General features: G+C 37.4%; 2 protein-coding genes across 4 annotated transcripts in view; one reads left to right on the forward strand and one right to left on the reverse strand.

Annotated features, from left to right (window-relative positions):
• The window catches only part of cenpp (centromere protein P), a 110461-nt gene that overhangs the window by 77770 nt on the left and 14323 nt on the right, over nt 1-18368 (reverse strand). The window lies entirely within an intron of this gene.
• Nucleotides 7324-17324, forward strand: ogna (osteoglycin, paralog a). Its single transcript, XM_085457310.1, has 6 exons — nt 7324-7610; nt 10418-10481; nt 12458-12622; nt 13467-13669; nt 14060-14152; nt 15118-17324. The coding sequence occupies exons 1-6, from the start codon at nt 7455-7457 to the stop codon at nt 15286-15288; spliced, it is 852 nt and encodes a 283-aa protein (XP_085313436.1). The 5' UTR covers nt 7324-7454; the 3' UTR covers nt 15289-17324.

The following is an 18368-nucleotide window of genomic DNA, read 5'->3' on the forward strand; positions in this document are numbered from 1 at the left end:
TTGGTTGTAAGATTAACATAATTATTTATTAAAAGCAAAACATTTTAAATGAGAATAAGAAAGAAAGGTATTTCTTTGTGCCCCCCTTTTCCTGTTAATGCCCTACCTGCCCCTCTGGCAAAACTTTGCTAGACCCACCCTTGCACAGTTACCAGAAGTCAGCTACATAAAAAAGGATCCTGGTGTTATTTGTCTCTCAGAAACAGTATATGACTTCCCTTCAACTCATGCATGTCATCTAAAAGGTAAACCTGTTTCCCCATCACCTGTTCAGCTCTGATAATTCAGTACGGACATCTCTGTTTCCCTCTCACCACATATCCAAACCTATATCATGGCCAGCAGCTTACAGCTGTGGCTCCAGCAAACATCAGCTGATACTAGAAATTAATATTAAATAAATTCTAACAACAGCTGATCAAGATTAAACGTGCTGTTGTTGTTTCTGGTGCAAAGTGGGCGATAAACAAACAAGAGAGACGGGACTTGCGTCAGAAAAGCCGATCAGCTGATCATTGATCAGTTTCATGATTGAAGTAGCAACAAGAGAGGGAGGGGGAGAGAATGAGAGAAGAAGAGGTAGCTGTGCAGCGTAAAGATGCAGAATAAGTCCAGCTTTGTGTCTTTTTCCATTCTAGATGAAGTACGGGACAAACTGTGTTCCTTTTCAGCTCAATACGAAATGCGTAATATTTTCTCTGAATACGGGACGATTCCATTTTTTACCGGATGGTCGGCAACTCTACTAACTAACCTTATGAATGAAATAAAGTTCACTATCAGTAACATTATAGCACCCGCCCAGCCGTTGGCTGTATAGAAACACTGTCATGCCAGCTAGAACGCAGTACGAGTTGTTTTAACTGACTGTAAAAAGTCAACACATCGAAAATAAACTCCACTTAAATTAAACTGCAGGTCATAACTTCTTACCTGAAGTTCACCTGACACTCGGACCGGTGGCCGCCTCGGGTCGCTCCTCCTCCTGCCTCCCCTTTCCCTCATCCACCTGCTGGCCTCTGTGAAAGCTCCGCCACAGCCACCATCAATTTTTTACACAACGGCCAGCATCTGGACAATCCACCACCTTTCATTGTTTATACATTACAAAAACAACAACAACAAAAACATTGGCCCATGAAAACGAAAAATCACCATCACCGGTATGCCCAATGGCCAGTCCAGCTATGGTCGTGCCATCAGTTAACCCTTCATGTGCCAGCTGTGGCACGCGTGCCCAGGGTTGCTGACCCCTGCACTACACAATCAAATATACGAGTGAGAAAATCAAAACTGACCATCCTTCATAGAAAAATATGAAGTATTAGCAATATCTTGAAGCGTCAGTAAATTGGTCAGTCCTTCCATCCATCTATCCAGTTTGGGGGAACTAAAATTTAAATATGGCAGCACATGATTTATTGCATCAGAATTCAGGTCGTTTCCAATAAATCTTCTCTCTAAGATAACTCAGGACTCCATGATGACAGTTCTACTTTTTGGGACAAATTCACAGTCAAAGTACAAGAAAAATAATTAAAATGCCAGCCTTTGTCTCATCACTCAACTGACCGATATATCACTTTCAAGTTAAACTGAAAATACCTTTTTAGTCTTTGGGTTGTAGCCAGTACACCTAGCAGTTGGTCATTTTAGCAGCAGATAATGCTCTCTACACAAGTTTAAGTTTAATCTCATAAGGCAAAGTAAAGCTATCTGAATATAGCAGCTGTTCTGTAAGAGGGTGAAAATTGTACTAGAAGATGCTCTTGAAGGGGGAGAGAGCATAAATATTTATGGACAAAGTCCTGGAAATTTATGCTCAGACATTATATACTATCTTGGCATGATATCTAATCATCATTAGAGCATGTTAATTGACTGTTTGTGACCAGTACATGTGTACTATCGTGATCAATATTTTATACACATTTATTTTTTGAGTTTGTCTTCTGAGGCATGAGCACTAGTCTTCCTGTTTTTATAGAAAATCTTACTTCCAACCAACAAGTAGCACATTCACAGTACAACTAAAGGCTGGTAAGACAGAAGTGCTGATCTTGTATTCCTAAATTGTAAATCTATATAACTTCTTTGGGATTATTTTGAGGTAACATAAGGAATGTTGTGATGCTATAAGCTCATACAGACTCATGCATATCTCAGACACTGTTCTGATTAATTATTAATAATATCACTAGCTGAATGAACCATCAGTAGATGTGTAAAATCACAACTATATAGTATATAAAGGTAAAATGCTCTGTAGAGATGTAGAGTGGGCTGAGAATTTTCTGAACGTTAGTTTGATTCATCTTTATTTAGTTTGACAAGAAGCCTAATTAGAAAACTCAAGTAGTATATTTGTGTTAATTATTAACTTGCAAAACATGAAACATTTGTTACGTAAGAAGTCTCAGAGCTAAAATAAAAAGCCTCACTGTCAGTTTTCCAGTTGCTGGCGGCAGCCCAGAGCTAGCAGGTGGCTATGTCACTACCACAGCACATGGATCTTAGTGGTGGGTTAATACACCATGTCAATAGTCAGCCAGACCCATGCAGACCAAGGCTACATAATGCCTAGCCAGGTGGTCCACCGTGTCGAAAGATACTCTTCAGTGAAATGGGCGTCTGTGTGTAGAGTACATTTACTCATGCGTATTGTTTTGACTGGGTTGGCCTCAGCCTGCCATTACTTATCGCTCACTTACACCTGACACCCTAAAACTCAGCTCACCGTCACATTGACCACAGCTGGCAGAAGACAGCAGCCTGAAACGGGGGGGGGGGGGGGGGGACAAGCTGGAAAAGTGATTTTTTAAAAAAGGGGGGGACTATTAAATTGTTATGTGAATTATACAAATTAATAAATTATTAAAACAGAAAAAAAAAATTTGTATGGTCTGTACTGGATTGTATGCAGCATAATACTCATCCTGCTCCAACTACCATTTAACAAAGAGTTGCACCTAGCAACAGTGCCATTCATTTCAGCATTCAAGAATGCCTTAATATACTACTACTGTTATAATTAAAGGTTGCACGGCGATCTAAAAAGGTATCAAATAGGCATATTTGTGGTTGCATTTAGAAGATTTTGCTCTCAGCTGGAAAACTATTTACCATCCTAATAACCATGGCAGCAGATCACAGAACATATTGGCTTGAATTTGAATTGATTCAAATCCAGCTGTTTTATAGAGACAGAACAAAAATGGAGAGAGCTTTCAGAAGAGTAAGCAAAAGTATAGGGAATTTAGCTGCATACGTGAACGATGCAAACCATTTAAAAAATTTGCTTTCCCAGAGTTTTATGAGGAAGTAAATGTTTTCAATATGTTAGGTAAACCTCAGAAGATACACCCCACATGTTCTGAGAAATGTTGGATGTAAACATCTTTGGCTGTTTACAAGAAAACCCCACTGGGCGTCTTTAGCGTGCACAGAACATGACTGGGTGACTGTTGTTAAATTTGATTTCAGACACTTAGACCAAGTCCAGTACAGTCTCAAAAAAATGGTGTTGCTAGTTAAGAGAATAAAATCTTTCTCTCTTGTCCAACTCTCAAGGCTGAGTTTACAACCCTTTCGCTTTCATTTAGTCATCCACCAGGTCAATCAACACAGGAATTATTTTCTGTGTTCGTGTTTCTGCAGTGGTACACAAGAATTCAATGGCTTTAAAAAGGTTTATTCATGTTCACAAACAGATTGAGCGTGACAGGAACATTCCCAACACGGCGGGAATAATGTGCGTTTAGTGTGTTATTGTGGGTGGCTTTCCCCAGTGACTTCCTTTGTTGTGGAGTGAAATACCAGTGAAACACCCTGACAGCCCAACTGTGGTATAGAAAATTAGTGACAGTAAAAACATTCTCTAGTTGCTGGCCCTCTTCCCAGAGTCATAAAAGTTTAAAGGTGTTCATAATTGCTAACACACCTGTAACAGTCTGGGCTCATGTTCCTTGGATGTTTATATCTGGGCCCCCTTCTTTTTTCTCTACTCTTGAAGGCTGAGATGGTCAGATGTTTCCTATTTAACCATTTTCCTCTTACACTTCAGTCATTTCTCTTCAGCTTTACTTGTTTATAGAGAAGTACTGCCTTTTATAGAGCATTTTAATTTCAATTTTTTTTATGAAAAACACACAGACACACACAAAATAAATTTCTTAAGAACTGCTCTGGACAAGTCCAACATTTCTGTGATTTCTCTGACAAGAACAGCTGGACCTCAACAGCTGTTAAATAGCCTGAGAGTCTCTCTGGTTTTATTACTAAGAATCTCTTGGCCTTTCTGCTTTGGAAAATACTCCCATAGGTTTTTCCTTTTTTGTTCATTTCCCAGCAATTCTGCTTTTAATTTATTTGTGACATTTTTCATGTTTACCATATTAGCTGTTATTTATTGATGTCTTATTGCCAATTAAGTACTTTATTACACTTTTAAAACACAAGCCTGTGGAGGTCCGACCGATGCTAAAATAAAGAGGTGTATTGATTAAAATGATGAACAGCTGAGATATGACCAGTATGCTGAGTGTATAGATCCTTGTTTTATGTTAGCATTTGCTGTGCCCACTTTTCTCTCATCAACCAGAAAACAAGAACACATTCACATTTTGCCTTAAGTTTTACTGCTTGGCAAAAATTTTAAATGATAAATAATTAATTTGCATACTTGAACTCCTTAACTTGAGGCACCAACTCTAAACCTGTGTCAATTTATTGTCTTACAGCAAAGTGCTTTGGCCTTAAACATGGTTCACACCCTCCCCCCCAGTTATGTCAGGCAACAGACTGCTCTGAATACGGTCTTCAAGAGGGCTAAAACTGAACTCTGTGTGACATTAGGCTGTTCTTATGTCAGCATGACCAATGTAAGGGAAACATATCGATAACAGTGAGAGAGGTTCAAAGTCAGCTGTTGTAATGGTCTTGCGACCAAGTAAAATGTGACTGCTGCTATGATGTTACTCTATTAACCATCCAACAGCTAATATCCAAATACATCAAATCTGATGTCATACCTAAGCTTACCTATTACATGCATTTGGATGGACTGCAGTTAACTTATACAAATCATACTGGGTTTTAAGGCAAAAATACAAGAAATTTAATCATCAATTGCAAGCATTTTATTGTTTACAGTTGCATGGTAAGGTTTGTATTGGACTGTCTTTACAGGAAACTGCTTGCAAGACCAGAAGTTTTACTTTACCTTTGATACAAATGATTCCTTGCTATAACAGTCTGTTTAATCTACTGGTCAGTCAGCCTGTGATTTAAATTGTTGAATGAAATGCCTCTAAATGCCTCAATGCCATTTAGGCACCATAAAAATATTATAATTTTTTATACAAATAATATCTAGTGTCCTCCCACACCACTTTTGAACATATGTACCCAAGAACTTAAGACCTAAATGCAACCAAAAACTATATAAATGAGAAGTCCCAACACAAATCTTACACATCAGAAAGCAGGACTCAAACTAAAACGTTCAAAGAAGAGAAGCATTTGAACATTTGAACAACATTTTCATTCAAGACACCCCAACATCAGGAAGGAAGAAATAAAGAAACCAAATGCTCCTGCTGGAGGGACTGTCCTGGGCTCAGGCTCACCCAGTCACGAGTCCTCAGTTTAACTGATAAAGCGCCTTTGGTCAGCAACAGTAGGACAGTGGTTCTGACAGAACACTTTTTTAACACTTGCACTGCTTTAAAACTTCATAAAATAACATCAAAGGCTAGTATGCTTACCATCTTGAATGATTCTACAATAAGTCAAGTCTATGAAAAACGCACAATGACTTCAAGGGAGATGAAGACAGTCTGTGCACAGCTGTTTATGCTACATCATATCCAAAGTAAAGAATTGCTTCTCAGATATTACTCCCGTAATTTCACAAACAGGATAACAAATGAAGGTAAAAAAAAAAAAATCATCATAAAGTGTATCAGTAACATGTTAGACTATGAGCCTCTACAGTAGCTTCAGGCAACTGGAAATGTCACATGTGGAAATGTCACACACAAATGTCATATGGTTTCACTATAAGTATTACAGTTTAAGTTTTAAACAGTGACCGAAACATCAAAAGCCAAAATTGTGGCCCAACTAGGGCATGAAGCGAACCATGAATTTGAATAATCATTACACCCTAACTTATACAAGATTAAAAGTGGGTAAGGTGCCCACAGGACATCCTTAACGGGATCTGACAAGACAGTCCTTAAGTAAACCAATATTTGCTTTTAGGTATTATACAATAATGCTAGAGGGGGAAAAAATTAAATACAAAAAACACTGAGCAGATGCTTAAAGTCCTTTGAGAAGCAAGTCTCTGGGCACTCATTTTGGTAGTTAATTTAAAGAATGACATAAATGACCTTTAATTTCAGTGGTCATGGAGACATAAGGACTGCATGTATAGAATTATCAGTCAAATCTGCCAAAAGCCACTTATAATTTGCTGACTTAATAAGGCTTTAAAAATCTTTTTTTCCACCATTGACGGTTTCCCATCATCATCATCATCATCATAATCTGCCACAGATTTTAATTCAAGACTGAGTGCCATGACTATCACTTGCAATGGCTGCTTGAATCAAGCAGCATTCTTCCAAAAATTTAATGTGAATCTTAAAGAAGACTGTTACGTCCCTCGGCAGCCCCTAATCATCATTAATTAAAAAAGTAAGTTCTATCTACAGAACTGTGTAGATGATTGTTATGGCTTCATATCAGCAGAGAGCAGATCATTTTTTGTTAATAATTTTAAAATGATGATATGACTAACTAAAAGCAGTTCCAGCCTGAAACATTAGTTACTGAGAGAGCTGTCCAGAAAGAAAACATGAATATTGGTAAATCCCAGCCTATAAGAAGTGCTTACTTGATGGCTGTTAAATGAATTGTCTGACCAACGGCTAAGAGAATAACATAGTAGGAGAAGAAGAAAAACACTGATCCAGCCTAATGAAAGATGGGTTGGTTATTATAAGTCATTACAGAGTGGCTGGGCAGAGACCACAGACATTCCTTCTGACAAAAAACACTCACACTTTGGTTGTCAACTTTCGGTTTTTCTGCTTTCTCTGCATATTTTTTTCCTGTACACACTTAGGGACATTTAGGAGAAAAATGGACACTTTATTCTTTCTCATCATTTTCCATATGTGCCTCATTTTGGTGTGTGCGCTTCTCACTGTACATCCTGTCTGTGTCCAAGTCTGTCTCTCAGCAGATGGATGGTGGGTGGTCAGGAAAGGGTTAAGTGCTGCGCTCTATAAACTCTGCTTTAAGAGTCTGCTGAAAGCTACTGGTTCAGCCTTTAAATAGAGTCATTTGACACATTCAACCAGGGGCTTGTGGCAAAAAGCAGCTGCTGACCCAAACTCAGACTTTAAGGCGAGCTGGTGTGTCTGCATCACACTGTTTTGGACAGCATGAAGACGCTCTTTTTCACCTGTATGCTGGTGCCATGGCTGGTGGCAGCCTCAGCCAGGACTTTCGACCACGACTCACAGCTGATACCAGGATCTCTAGCTGGCAGTCAACTGAATGGATACTTCAGTGACTATTTAAAATCAAGGAGGGCTAGGGTGAGAACTTTATTATTTGTATTATTATTTCTTTGGGATGGATTTATGGGATTATATCTACTATTTTTGGTGTTTTCTTTTATTTTTCTAGCCTTTTTTTAATTTGTTAAAGTTTTGTCATTTTTTTTAATCAAGATATTAAAAAGTTTGTTTTGACAGCATTAACTTAGAAGATCATTTTTTACATTTGTCACAGTGTTAAATAATGACAAAAGGTGGTTATTTTGACACACCAAAGATAAATAATTCCAATAATGACCAGGCATGCATATTGAGGTAAATCAAAGGCACAAGGATAATATTCTTATTCTTAATGAATAAGAGGCATAGTTTCAAGACTGCAGTGAAACCAGACAAAACCAGAAAACTTTATTGGGAGCAGGTTGGAAAAATGAAAAAGCAATTTGAGCAATGCTTTACAAAGAGGGAGAAAGAAGGTTTGCTTAATAGCTGGGCACATTCAAAATCAATTAATTCTACTACATTACACAAGCAATAATTAATCCACTTCATGGTTTAGTTGATAATCCACTTTCTGCTACTTGGTAATGGCAGCATCTGTTAGCACTTCATTTCACTGTCCTCCTCTTCTAACAGATAATCCATTAAGCTCACAGCTCCAACACACATACACAACCCATTTCTGTGGAGTCTTACCAAAACACAACCCTGGGTCGACCACATTAACCCTGTTCTAACCACACTAACCCCCTTAAGAAATATTTGGATGGAATAAAACCAAAATCTGGTCTGATTTCTCCTTCAGAAAACACTTGAAGGAAGAGAAAAACCCACAAACAATCCACAGGGAGAGAGAGAGTGAGACAAATGTGGAGTGTGACAACACAATACAGCTATGGAACCATAACTTCAGTTTGAATACCAGCTGCTTTTCATTTTTCAGTGACAGACCTTATACCTATTGGTGCTGCTACAATTAGCTATTTACCAAAAGGTTATTATGTTAACTTTTTAATCCACAATGTGCAAAGCTCTTCTTTCTTTCAACTGGCTCGAGACCAGGTCAGTTGGTTTAGGGACTCAGCAGTAGGAACAGAGCCCGTATTTTGCTCAAGGTTATTCAATAATGATGCTATTTGTTTATGAGTTATGTACCAGTATTCTAGTTTCCTTCTCTAATGCTTAATGTTTGCAAACATGCTTTTTTGAGGCACCTTCGTCTTCACTCAGCTAGAAGAATGAAATATAACTCAAACTAAAAACGGTCAGCCATGTCACAAGTTCTTTTGTTGTATAACTAGATGAAGAAAGCTAGCATATTTTTTTTCTTTGCAGTAACCTCCAGCAGCATATTGCTTTGTTCCATCACCTTATAAGACACTTTCAAACAATCACACAGCAAATGGCCAAAGACCTTTTGAATTATTCCAGATTTGTGGTTTTCCAATTGCCTTTTATGTTTATGTTAAATTAGGGTAGGTCCACTGCCTCAAATCTCAAAACATACCTAGACTTTTTTTAACGCTAAAAACTAACATATCGTTTCTTCATCTGCGTAGCCATATGGGTCCATATAACTTAAATTTGAGTTTTGTGCTTTATAGGTACTGTATAGTTCTCCATCTTCGGTCGTGTTCTTAGTATAAGCATGCTCACATAGAAAATCTCCAAAAATCCAAAAAGAGGAGTTTCTTCATTTTGAAAACCTCACATAATTTTTTTCTATCATGGGATTTGTCCAATATGTGGTTTCCATGCACCATGAAATGCCCTTAAGAATGCACAAAACCCACCTACCTAATTCTCTTTAGTTTTCAAGTTGCAGCACTACAATATTACCCAGGTTTCAGTTCACAAACCCTGGTTGGTCACTATCTCAGTCACTGGGAGTACTTCAGAAGACAAGTTCTGACCATATATGAACAGTAGCATACATCAGAGCCAGCAACTTCGGACAATAAATTCCCCACATTCCCACAAACAGACTGGAATTACTATAGCTTTTTTCTTGTCTTACTGACAGCTCAAAGTTCTCTACACTACAACTTACATTTACCCATATACGCATACAGCGCTTTATTCTAAGCACTTCATGTGTCTTACATCCACAGGCAGTTTACCCCATTTAACCTTACATGTAAATGTCTGGACTGAGAGTAGCCAGATTACCTGAAGGAGACCTACAAAGGCAAAAGGAGAACACAATATCCACATTCCTGTTGGCCTCAGCTAACTATGGTGTTGAACTGTGTCCATAAGAAAAGATTCATTCTTATATCTGGAGGATTAAATACATTTCAATGAATATTAACGTTAGCTCGCGACTTTGTTCCAGTTTTGAGTTTTGGCCCACTGTGTATTTGAGTTTGACACCCCTGCTGTAGACCATGATAACTGGCCTGAGTTGAAAAATTCTGGCTTCTGGTTCCTTGATCTACAGTGTTGCAGTGTTACTAAACCCTCAAAGAGCTGTAAATGAAACTAGACATACTGGTTCATCTTCTTACTTGCACTTTTTGCAATATGAACCTACCAAAACAGGCAGCTGTAATGTTTACAGTCTCATTATGTCAAAGTTAAGTACACAGCGACCCTGTATAACTAACAGCTGATGAAAAGCTCAGGCTCATGAATCTCTTATAGCTAGCTGCTGCAAGTTGAGCCAAGCACAAGGCAATGCATATACTTTTACAGTGTTGTATAACATTTATTTGGTTCCTACCTCAAATTTGATATACTGTAATATTTAAGCATTTTTCCAAACTGACCTAACCCTAGCAGTGTTGATGTTTTGCTCTAGCCAATGATCTGGCCGTTATATGAACAGGCCATGTTTTCTCCTGCAGAGGGCGCTGCCTCCTGCTGATGAACCTGATGACAACCCAATTACAGCGGAAGCAGATGCCGCTGGTAAGAGAAAGACCTACTCTACCTGCATCTAATGTCACACACAAGAAAATGCATCTCAGATTTGATCTTTCTTAGACCTTCATAGTATTGTTAAAGTCGACGAACAATGAACATTCCTTGGACCAAGATTACGAACTACACCAAGAGTATGAACCAGATCAAGGTCCTTTTGTCTGGGTTAACATTCAAGCTTTCGCCTTTGGTTGTTTGAAATCACGAGCACATGCTGGCAAGGAACTCCATAATGCTGAGGTGGATAACAATACCTTGATGCAATTCATAGTGTTCATAACAATAAATCCTTTGAGTATCTCAAACAGCTTAGGTTTTTGTAAGGGTTTAATACCTATTAAGTTGGGTATACACTGTGAGATTTTGGAATGTGAAAGAACACAAAAGAATTAAAACAGTATCTTTGGCCTTGGCTCCAAAACAGCAGTCCTATTGTGCATAGTAAGAGAAGTTCAAAGTTGTCCATCTAACCTGAAAGGACACCTGGAACAAAATTTAAACACCACTCACATTGTGAGATGAATATCCTAAATTTCTGACACTGCTTCATATTTACACTTGTGGGAAAACAAAACTAAACTAAATATAAAACTAAATGCCTTAACAGATTATTGCTGCTTACTTGTGTTTACCAAGGACTGACATTGAAAAGAGACTTTAGTGACTACAATAAACTACGCTAAATACTACTACTACTACTTGTACTACTAAAGACTACTGATGGAAACTGTATAGCCCAGATAAACTTATTTGTAATGTACATTTAAAAATAAAGGTTAAATAAAGGCCTTTACCGTGGAACTGAAGATACAAAAAAAAAGATATTATCTCTCTCTCTCTCATATATATATATATATATATGTGTGTGTGTGTAAGAGAGAGAGAGAGAGAGAGTGCTGGGGCACTGTATTTTCTGTGCTTGTATGGGTTTCATTTGAGTGCTCTGGTTTCCTCCACAAGCCAAAGACATACTTCTTAAGTTATAATTGCTTGTTCTTAATAATTCTTTACGTTGTTTGTGTCACAACAGTCAGATATTTAAATGTCTGACCTCCATGGGGTAAACATCTGTTAATCTAATAGTCCTAGTGTAAATTTATGGTAGTCTGTCTCTATGTATTGCCCCTGTGATCAACTGCCCAGGGTGTACCCTGCCTCTTGCCTTCTCCTGAGACATACTCCAGTGCCCATACTTGGACAAATGGTTAAGACAAAGGATGAAGATTTTGTTGATAAAGTAGGATTTGAAATTTTGGGGGTCCTGGGAGAGGAGATTTAAAAGATCCCATCACGCACTCTCTCTCTCTTATATATGTATATGTATATATTAGAGAGATAGAGAGATAGAGAGATAGATAGATAGATAGATAGATAGATAGAGAGAGAGAGAGAGAGAGAGAGAGAGAGAGAGAGAGAGAGAGAGAGAGAGAGAGAGAGAGAGAGAGAGAGAGAGAGAGAGAGAGAGAGAGAGAGAGAGAGAGAGAGAGAGAGAGAGAGATAGATAGATAGATAGATAGATAGATAGATAGATAGATAGATAGATAGATAGATAGATAGATAGATAGATAGATAGATAGATAGATAGATAGATAGATAGATAGATAGATAGATAGATAGATAGATAGATAGATAGATAGATAGATAGATAGATAGATGTATCAGTGCTGTGTTTTGAACACAGCAAGGAAGAATTTACTACCTTGCCTCATAAACAGAGTTACTGGTTAAAGTAGAAAAAAGAAATTAAGACATTATAGACTACACAAGTAAAAAATATATGGTTTGACAGAATTGTTTGGGTTCTGAAACTGAAAAGGTTTGGACGTTTTTTGTCTTAGGTAAAAACAATACCATTAAAATTGATCACTTAGTTGCAAAAAAAGCAATTACTTATGGCTTAAATGTAGTAAGGCCATATGGACTTTGAAGGCGCCTTGGTTTTTATGGATGCCTTTGTGTTGCAGACCTTCCCACCTGTCTGCTGTGTGTGTGTCTGACTGGCTCGGTGTACTGTGAGGAGGTCAGTCCAGACATGACCTCCATTCCCACACTACCTAAAGAAACAGCCTATCTGTATGCACGCTTCAACAAAATAAGAAAGATCAAAAACAAAGACTTTGCTCAAATTGGTAAGTCTTAACATGGTTACTCCAGAGTTTGTTGATTAATCCATCTGTTCAAAACTCAAGTTTCTGCTTAACATTCAGCAATTAAAAAAAAAAAAAAATTATTTATTTGTTTTTTAATGGGACGTAGTCAGTTGTTGGACACAGATTCACAACAGGATATTATGTTAAGTGCTGGGGCACTGTATTTTCTGTGCTTGTATGGGTTTCATTTGAGTGCTCTGGTTTCCCCCACAAGCCAAAGACATACTTCTTAAGTTATAATTTCTTGTTCTTAATAATTCTTTACGTTGTTTGTGTCACAACAGTCAGATATTTAAATGTCTGACCTCCATGGGGTAAACATCTGTTAATCTAATAGTCCTAGTGTAAATTTATGGTAGTCTGTCTCTATGTATTGCCCCTGTGATCAACTGCCCAGGGTGTACCCTGCCTCTTGCCTTCTCCTGAGACATACTCCAGTGCCCATACTTGGACAAATGGTTAAGACAAAGGATGAAGATTTTGTTGATAAGAGTAGGATTTGAAATTTTGGGGGTCCTGGGAGAGGAGATTTAAAAGATCCCATCACCCACCAGTAGGAAAAATTATTAATCTAGTGCAAAAATTTCAACCTTGTAAGTCAGAGTTTGCATATCTTGCCCTTTGCAGCACAGATATCTTCTTCATTGTAAACAGTCAACTATTATCTATACTAACCAAGGGACATGATAAGTCATTGTTTGTACTGTATGACTTAGCTTTTAGTCATATGTATCAACTGCATGTTCACTTTTCTGTAATTGATGAAAGTAGCACAACTTCTTTGTTTCTTTTTTTTTTTTTTAAAACCCTCACCTATCAACAGTGACTTTAAAGAGGATCGACCTGACAGGGAATTTGATCTCCGAGATTGAAGATGGAGCCTTCTCCAAGCTAACCCTCCTGGAGGAATTGTCTCTGGCTGAGAATCAGCTGGTCAAACTTCCTGCACTCCCTGCCAAACTCACATCTTTCAATGCCAACTACAACAAACTCAAAACCAAAGGAGTGAAGGCTAATGCTTTCAAGGTACATCATGACCTCTACGAACAAACAACCAACTCTGGTGACTGATTTGGAGATAAAAAATCTAAAAAGTTTTACTAAAACATACAAACTGACAATGAGCCATGTCAACTGTCCTTAGCAGTGATCGCAAATATTTTGCATGCTCCTGAAAGGGTAAATAATCTTGTTAACCACCTAATTGTATAAATGCTCCAAGATACTATACTTTCCAGGTGAGATGAATATCAATGCTTGAATTTCTCAAAATGTTACCAGAGAATTATGACAAGGTATTATCTTTATATACAGTACACCATCAATTCAACACAGTGTTAGTACAACTAACTACTAAAGTTGATGTGTCTTGGCAGTCCAACTTTCTTTCTCCAAATCTTTTTTTGTTTCCAACAGAAACTCACCAAGCTGGTTAACCTGTACCTGTCCGACAACATGCTGGAGGCTGTTCCATACATCCCAGAGAGTGTTCGGATCTTACATCTTCAGGTTTCTATGTTTTATTAACATTGTATATAAAAATACATTGATTTTGGTCACCAGTGACATCATCAAATTGGTACACAACTTGTGTTCTAGAGTAGGGTTTGATAAACTTCTCCATAGGGGCCTACTGTACTGAGTTCCACAGTAAAAACGCATACTGTGTGGCCCAAATGCAACAGCACTACTGCCAAATGGATTAAAGGAATGGTGCAGTTCCAGCATTTGCTAGTATGCACGAGGCTCCATGCAGATGCATGCCAACCAATTTTTCGTGCCCACTCAGGAACATCTGCCAAGATGCACACAATGCACTTGCTATGCATGTGTGTAAATTTCAAAGAGCTATGAAAGGAAAGACTGTCTGTGGTGTCTGCAGCTGTTTGTGTCCATGCCTACAACTGAGCATGGGTTTGCTTAGAGACACTGCTGGGAAGTTAATTCCCTGTCTACCATCATGAAAAGACTGAATGTGTGCTATTTCAGCAGGAGAGCTTTGTTGCCTGTCATAACTTGTGACCATTAAGTACATGAATATCAGCCTTTATGTTTTTTAATATGTGTAAAAAGAGCTTATTTGCCTTTCATCCACACACACTCGGTGACTCAAAAGCTTTGGAATGAACTCGTCTCTGCAACCCCAGTTATATTAGACACAAATTTAAAGTCAGACTAGAATGCCCTCCTTCTGTTTTCTCTCATTCTGAGATGATGACAGATCAATGTGGTCACCCCTACATTCACATCCAGACTGATCTCTGTTGCAAGTACTGGTCATATGTAAGAATGCCAAAATTAAAGTACAGCATGACTTTATTAGTTACTTTTGGGAATCACTCTACCCATTGTTGATCTCCAAGATCCATATCCGTTGGTACAACCCTTTTCTAGATTAAATTTAAAACCTGTAATTTTTATTAAAAGTGAGGTGTAAAAAAAGACTCTACCAATATTATTTTATTTTCTTCCAGAACAACAACATCACTGAGGTCAATGTGGACACCTTCTGCAGGTCCAATGACACCTATTACCTACGACCAAGTCTTAATGAGGTCCGCCTTGATGGCAACCCAGTGGTGCTGTCAAAATACCCCGACAACTTCACCTGTATGAAAGTACTGCCTGTTGGAAAGTACCGTTGAGGAGACTGAAATTTAACTGTACTCCCTTTGTTGCTGATGGAAGTTTTCCCACAACAAAGAGCTGGGAGACACCATGGTATTTTGGATTTGTGGAGCTGGTCCCACAGATGTCAACGTTTTTACTTCGGCAAACCTACAATCAGCATGTATCAGGTCAAAATCAAACCTCTGACTGGACTGAAGGTGTTCATTAACTCACCTAAAGGCCTTTTACTGACTGGTGGGCAGTAAAGGAAATTTCATCAGTGTAATTAATCTCAATATGCTTCAAACAACCAGTTTGTCTAACCACATTTAAAATTAGTGTTTCTACCTGTAATCAAAATAACAGAGTCAAAGCCGGCTGTCATGTATACTTGGCTTAATCCCTTATGTCTTTAAAATAACTGTAATGTGGTGTATTACCCTTGGTGCACTGAAACATTTTACACCTGCACACGCATAACCATTGAAGTGGCAGTATTTGTTAGATTGTTGCAATTTCTAAGGCTTAAATCCCACAAGGACTTTCCTGGTAGCCTTAAAGCACCCTTTTCACAGGTAATAAAATGCTACTACAACTACTATAATCCTATAAATGAGTGCAGCAGTTTTAACAGTTCTACACTGACAGTCCAAGTTGTTGTTTCATTTTGACCTGCTGATTTACTACATGGATGAACCAATCTTAACAACAACAAAAAAAATCCCAAAACAAACAAAACTACTTGTGACCTTGAAACAACAGAAACACCTGCTGTCACAAACGAAGAGGCTTTCTTGCAGCCCAATGTCTTCAAATTGTTAGTAGACTGTATCTAATTGTGAGCAGTAAGAAAATGTATTTATATTTCAAGTTATTTACTGTAAGCATCTTCATTTTTGCTGTTTTTGCTCATCTAAACAACTGACTTTTAACGCAAAATCTGACATTTCAAAGTTTTACCTAAAATTAGCAACAAAATGCTACATCAAAAACAATAGATCTAAATGAATGGACCCAAGGCAGATTTTTCAGATTTACCTCTGAGTAAAGGGCACTCAATATATGACTGAAGTGCAGTTTAATTGATGCATTAGTGATTATAATAATGTTTTATTTTTAAAGTTTCACATTCAGTTTCTTCACAATTAAATTGTCACAGCTGAATGAAAATTGTGGTACAAAAAGTATATTTAGACATTTTTAGTAAAGCCAAATCGAAACATTCTTGTGCTGATAACTGACATAATTCATGCTGTCTGGTCTGTATGTTTAAGCTAGGACTCTGGCACGTTCCTGTATGGGAAGATCCATATTTATCACAAACTGACTCTTCATGCAACCCTGTTTTGATCCATGTGTTTTCTAGTGAGCTGTTCCTATCTTTACTTGTCTTTAAGAAAGTCATTACTTGACATTTTAGAGTCCTGACAACAGGAGGGAAGAAGCAGGATTGAAGTAATTTTAGTTATACAAAAGGAATACTTGATATCTGCATGCTGATCTATATCTAGTAGATCTATATCTTCAATAGAACATTGTCACATGTCCAAAAAAAAAAAAAACAACAACCCAACAACAACAACAACAAAAATATCCTAACTGGCCACAAATCTGTGATCATTGTTAACATTCCTCTTTACGTTAACTGTATGTAGCTTTAAGATATATATTTTTTCTTTGCTGATTAAAAACTACATTTCTTGAAATACAAGAATATTGTGTAAATACGTTAACTAAGTGAAAAGTGTGTTTTGTTCTGCTATTGTGTGGATTAATTGCACTTTTCATTATTCCATTAGACTTAAGTATTTTGTGACTTACCTTTGTTTTCTTAATTTATAGACTCCAGCAGAAATGAACTGGGGAACAATGTATCTATGAATTATAGTAATGTGAAAGTTACTCCTCTTGCTTCTATAGTGTCTTACGTTTGTTCCCAACTCTTCCCTACCATTAATTAAAATTAATTTAGAGATTATTACTGATGTGAATAAGATAGTGGTGTACAGGAATATGTTACATGGCTATGTTTGAAGATATTCTAATAAAGTTCAACTTTTTTTTAATATAATGTGTTTGAAATCAATATTAGAGTAAGCTCCACTTAAAAGCACTTTAGGTGGTTAGTTAGACTAGAAATTTACTGTAGAAATGCCAGTTAATTTTGAAAAATAATATTGTTTTCAATATATAAATTATATATTACAACAACATGAATGATGTTATGTAAGGGGTTTTAGAGGTGTCGTATATAAAGTGGTTTTGGTTTGGAACTTGAGTTTTTACTTGTTGATATCACTGCTAAAAGGGACAAACACGTTTCATTTTTTTGGTGAGAATTTCATGTCAAAAGAATATATAAGGAATATATTTCTATATTTACTTAGAAAATTCACAACCATGTTAAATATGTATTTTGCCCACTCTAACGGTGTTTTCAAGCTGCTGACAGCTACTATGTGTCCATTACACATTTATTACAATAGTAAAGTGAATAGTAGAAGATACTGATAATAGTGAACGACAATCAGTCCTTTTGTGACAGCTGCAACGATGGCACAACCATCAACGTCAATCAGTGTTCACAGTGAGTTGACTACAAATACAAAGAACTGTGGATGAAGAAAACACCAGGGGTAAGTAACAATGTTGTGTTCGAGGCAAGTAACAGCTTGTACATTAGACAAGTGTGCATGCTCCAGCTAATGATAGTAAGTTCTTGGTCATAATAAAGTACTGGAAAGACAGAAGTCGATTTTTACTTCAAACCACTAGCACAATAAACACAAACAGCAAAACAAAAATTGCTGAACTCAGCATGTGGATATTGGTTTATGCATGTGTGGAGAAATTTCCAACTACCTATCCACAATACCGAAAACCCAGTTAGCACTGAAATTGTATGTTGCTAATTATACCTGTTGTTGTGTACGACAGAAACTGCCTTGTTAATGCTATCCAGAAAAAACTTTAGGATTCTTGTGCAGAGATGTATGTCAGCTCCTCTGCTTCTGTATTTTTATATGTTTATTCCTCCAAGTACATGTTTTGTCTGTGTGTGTCATAAAAGCGTGGAATACATAACAGCAAAACAGTTATGGTGGGAAATTTGTTT

Source organism: Copadichromis virginalis, linkage group LG5, assembly GCF_057382275.1.
Source record: "Copadichromis virginalis isolate Kocher_CV1m ecotype Utaka linkage group LG5, C_Virginalis_male_GT1.1, whole genome shotgun sequence".
Lineage (NCBI taxonomy): Eukaryota > Metazoa > Chordata > Actinopteri > Cichliformes > Cichlidae > Copadichromis > Copadichromis virginalis.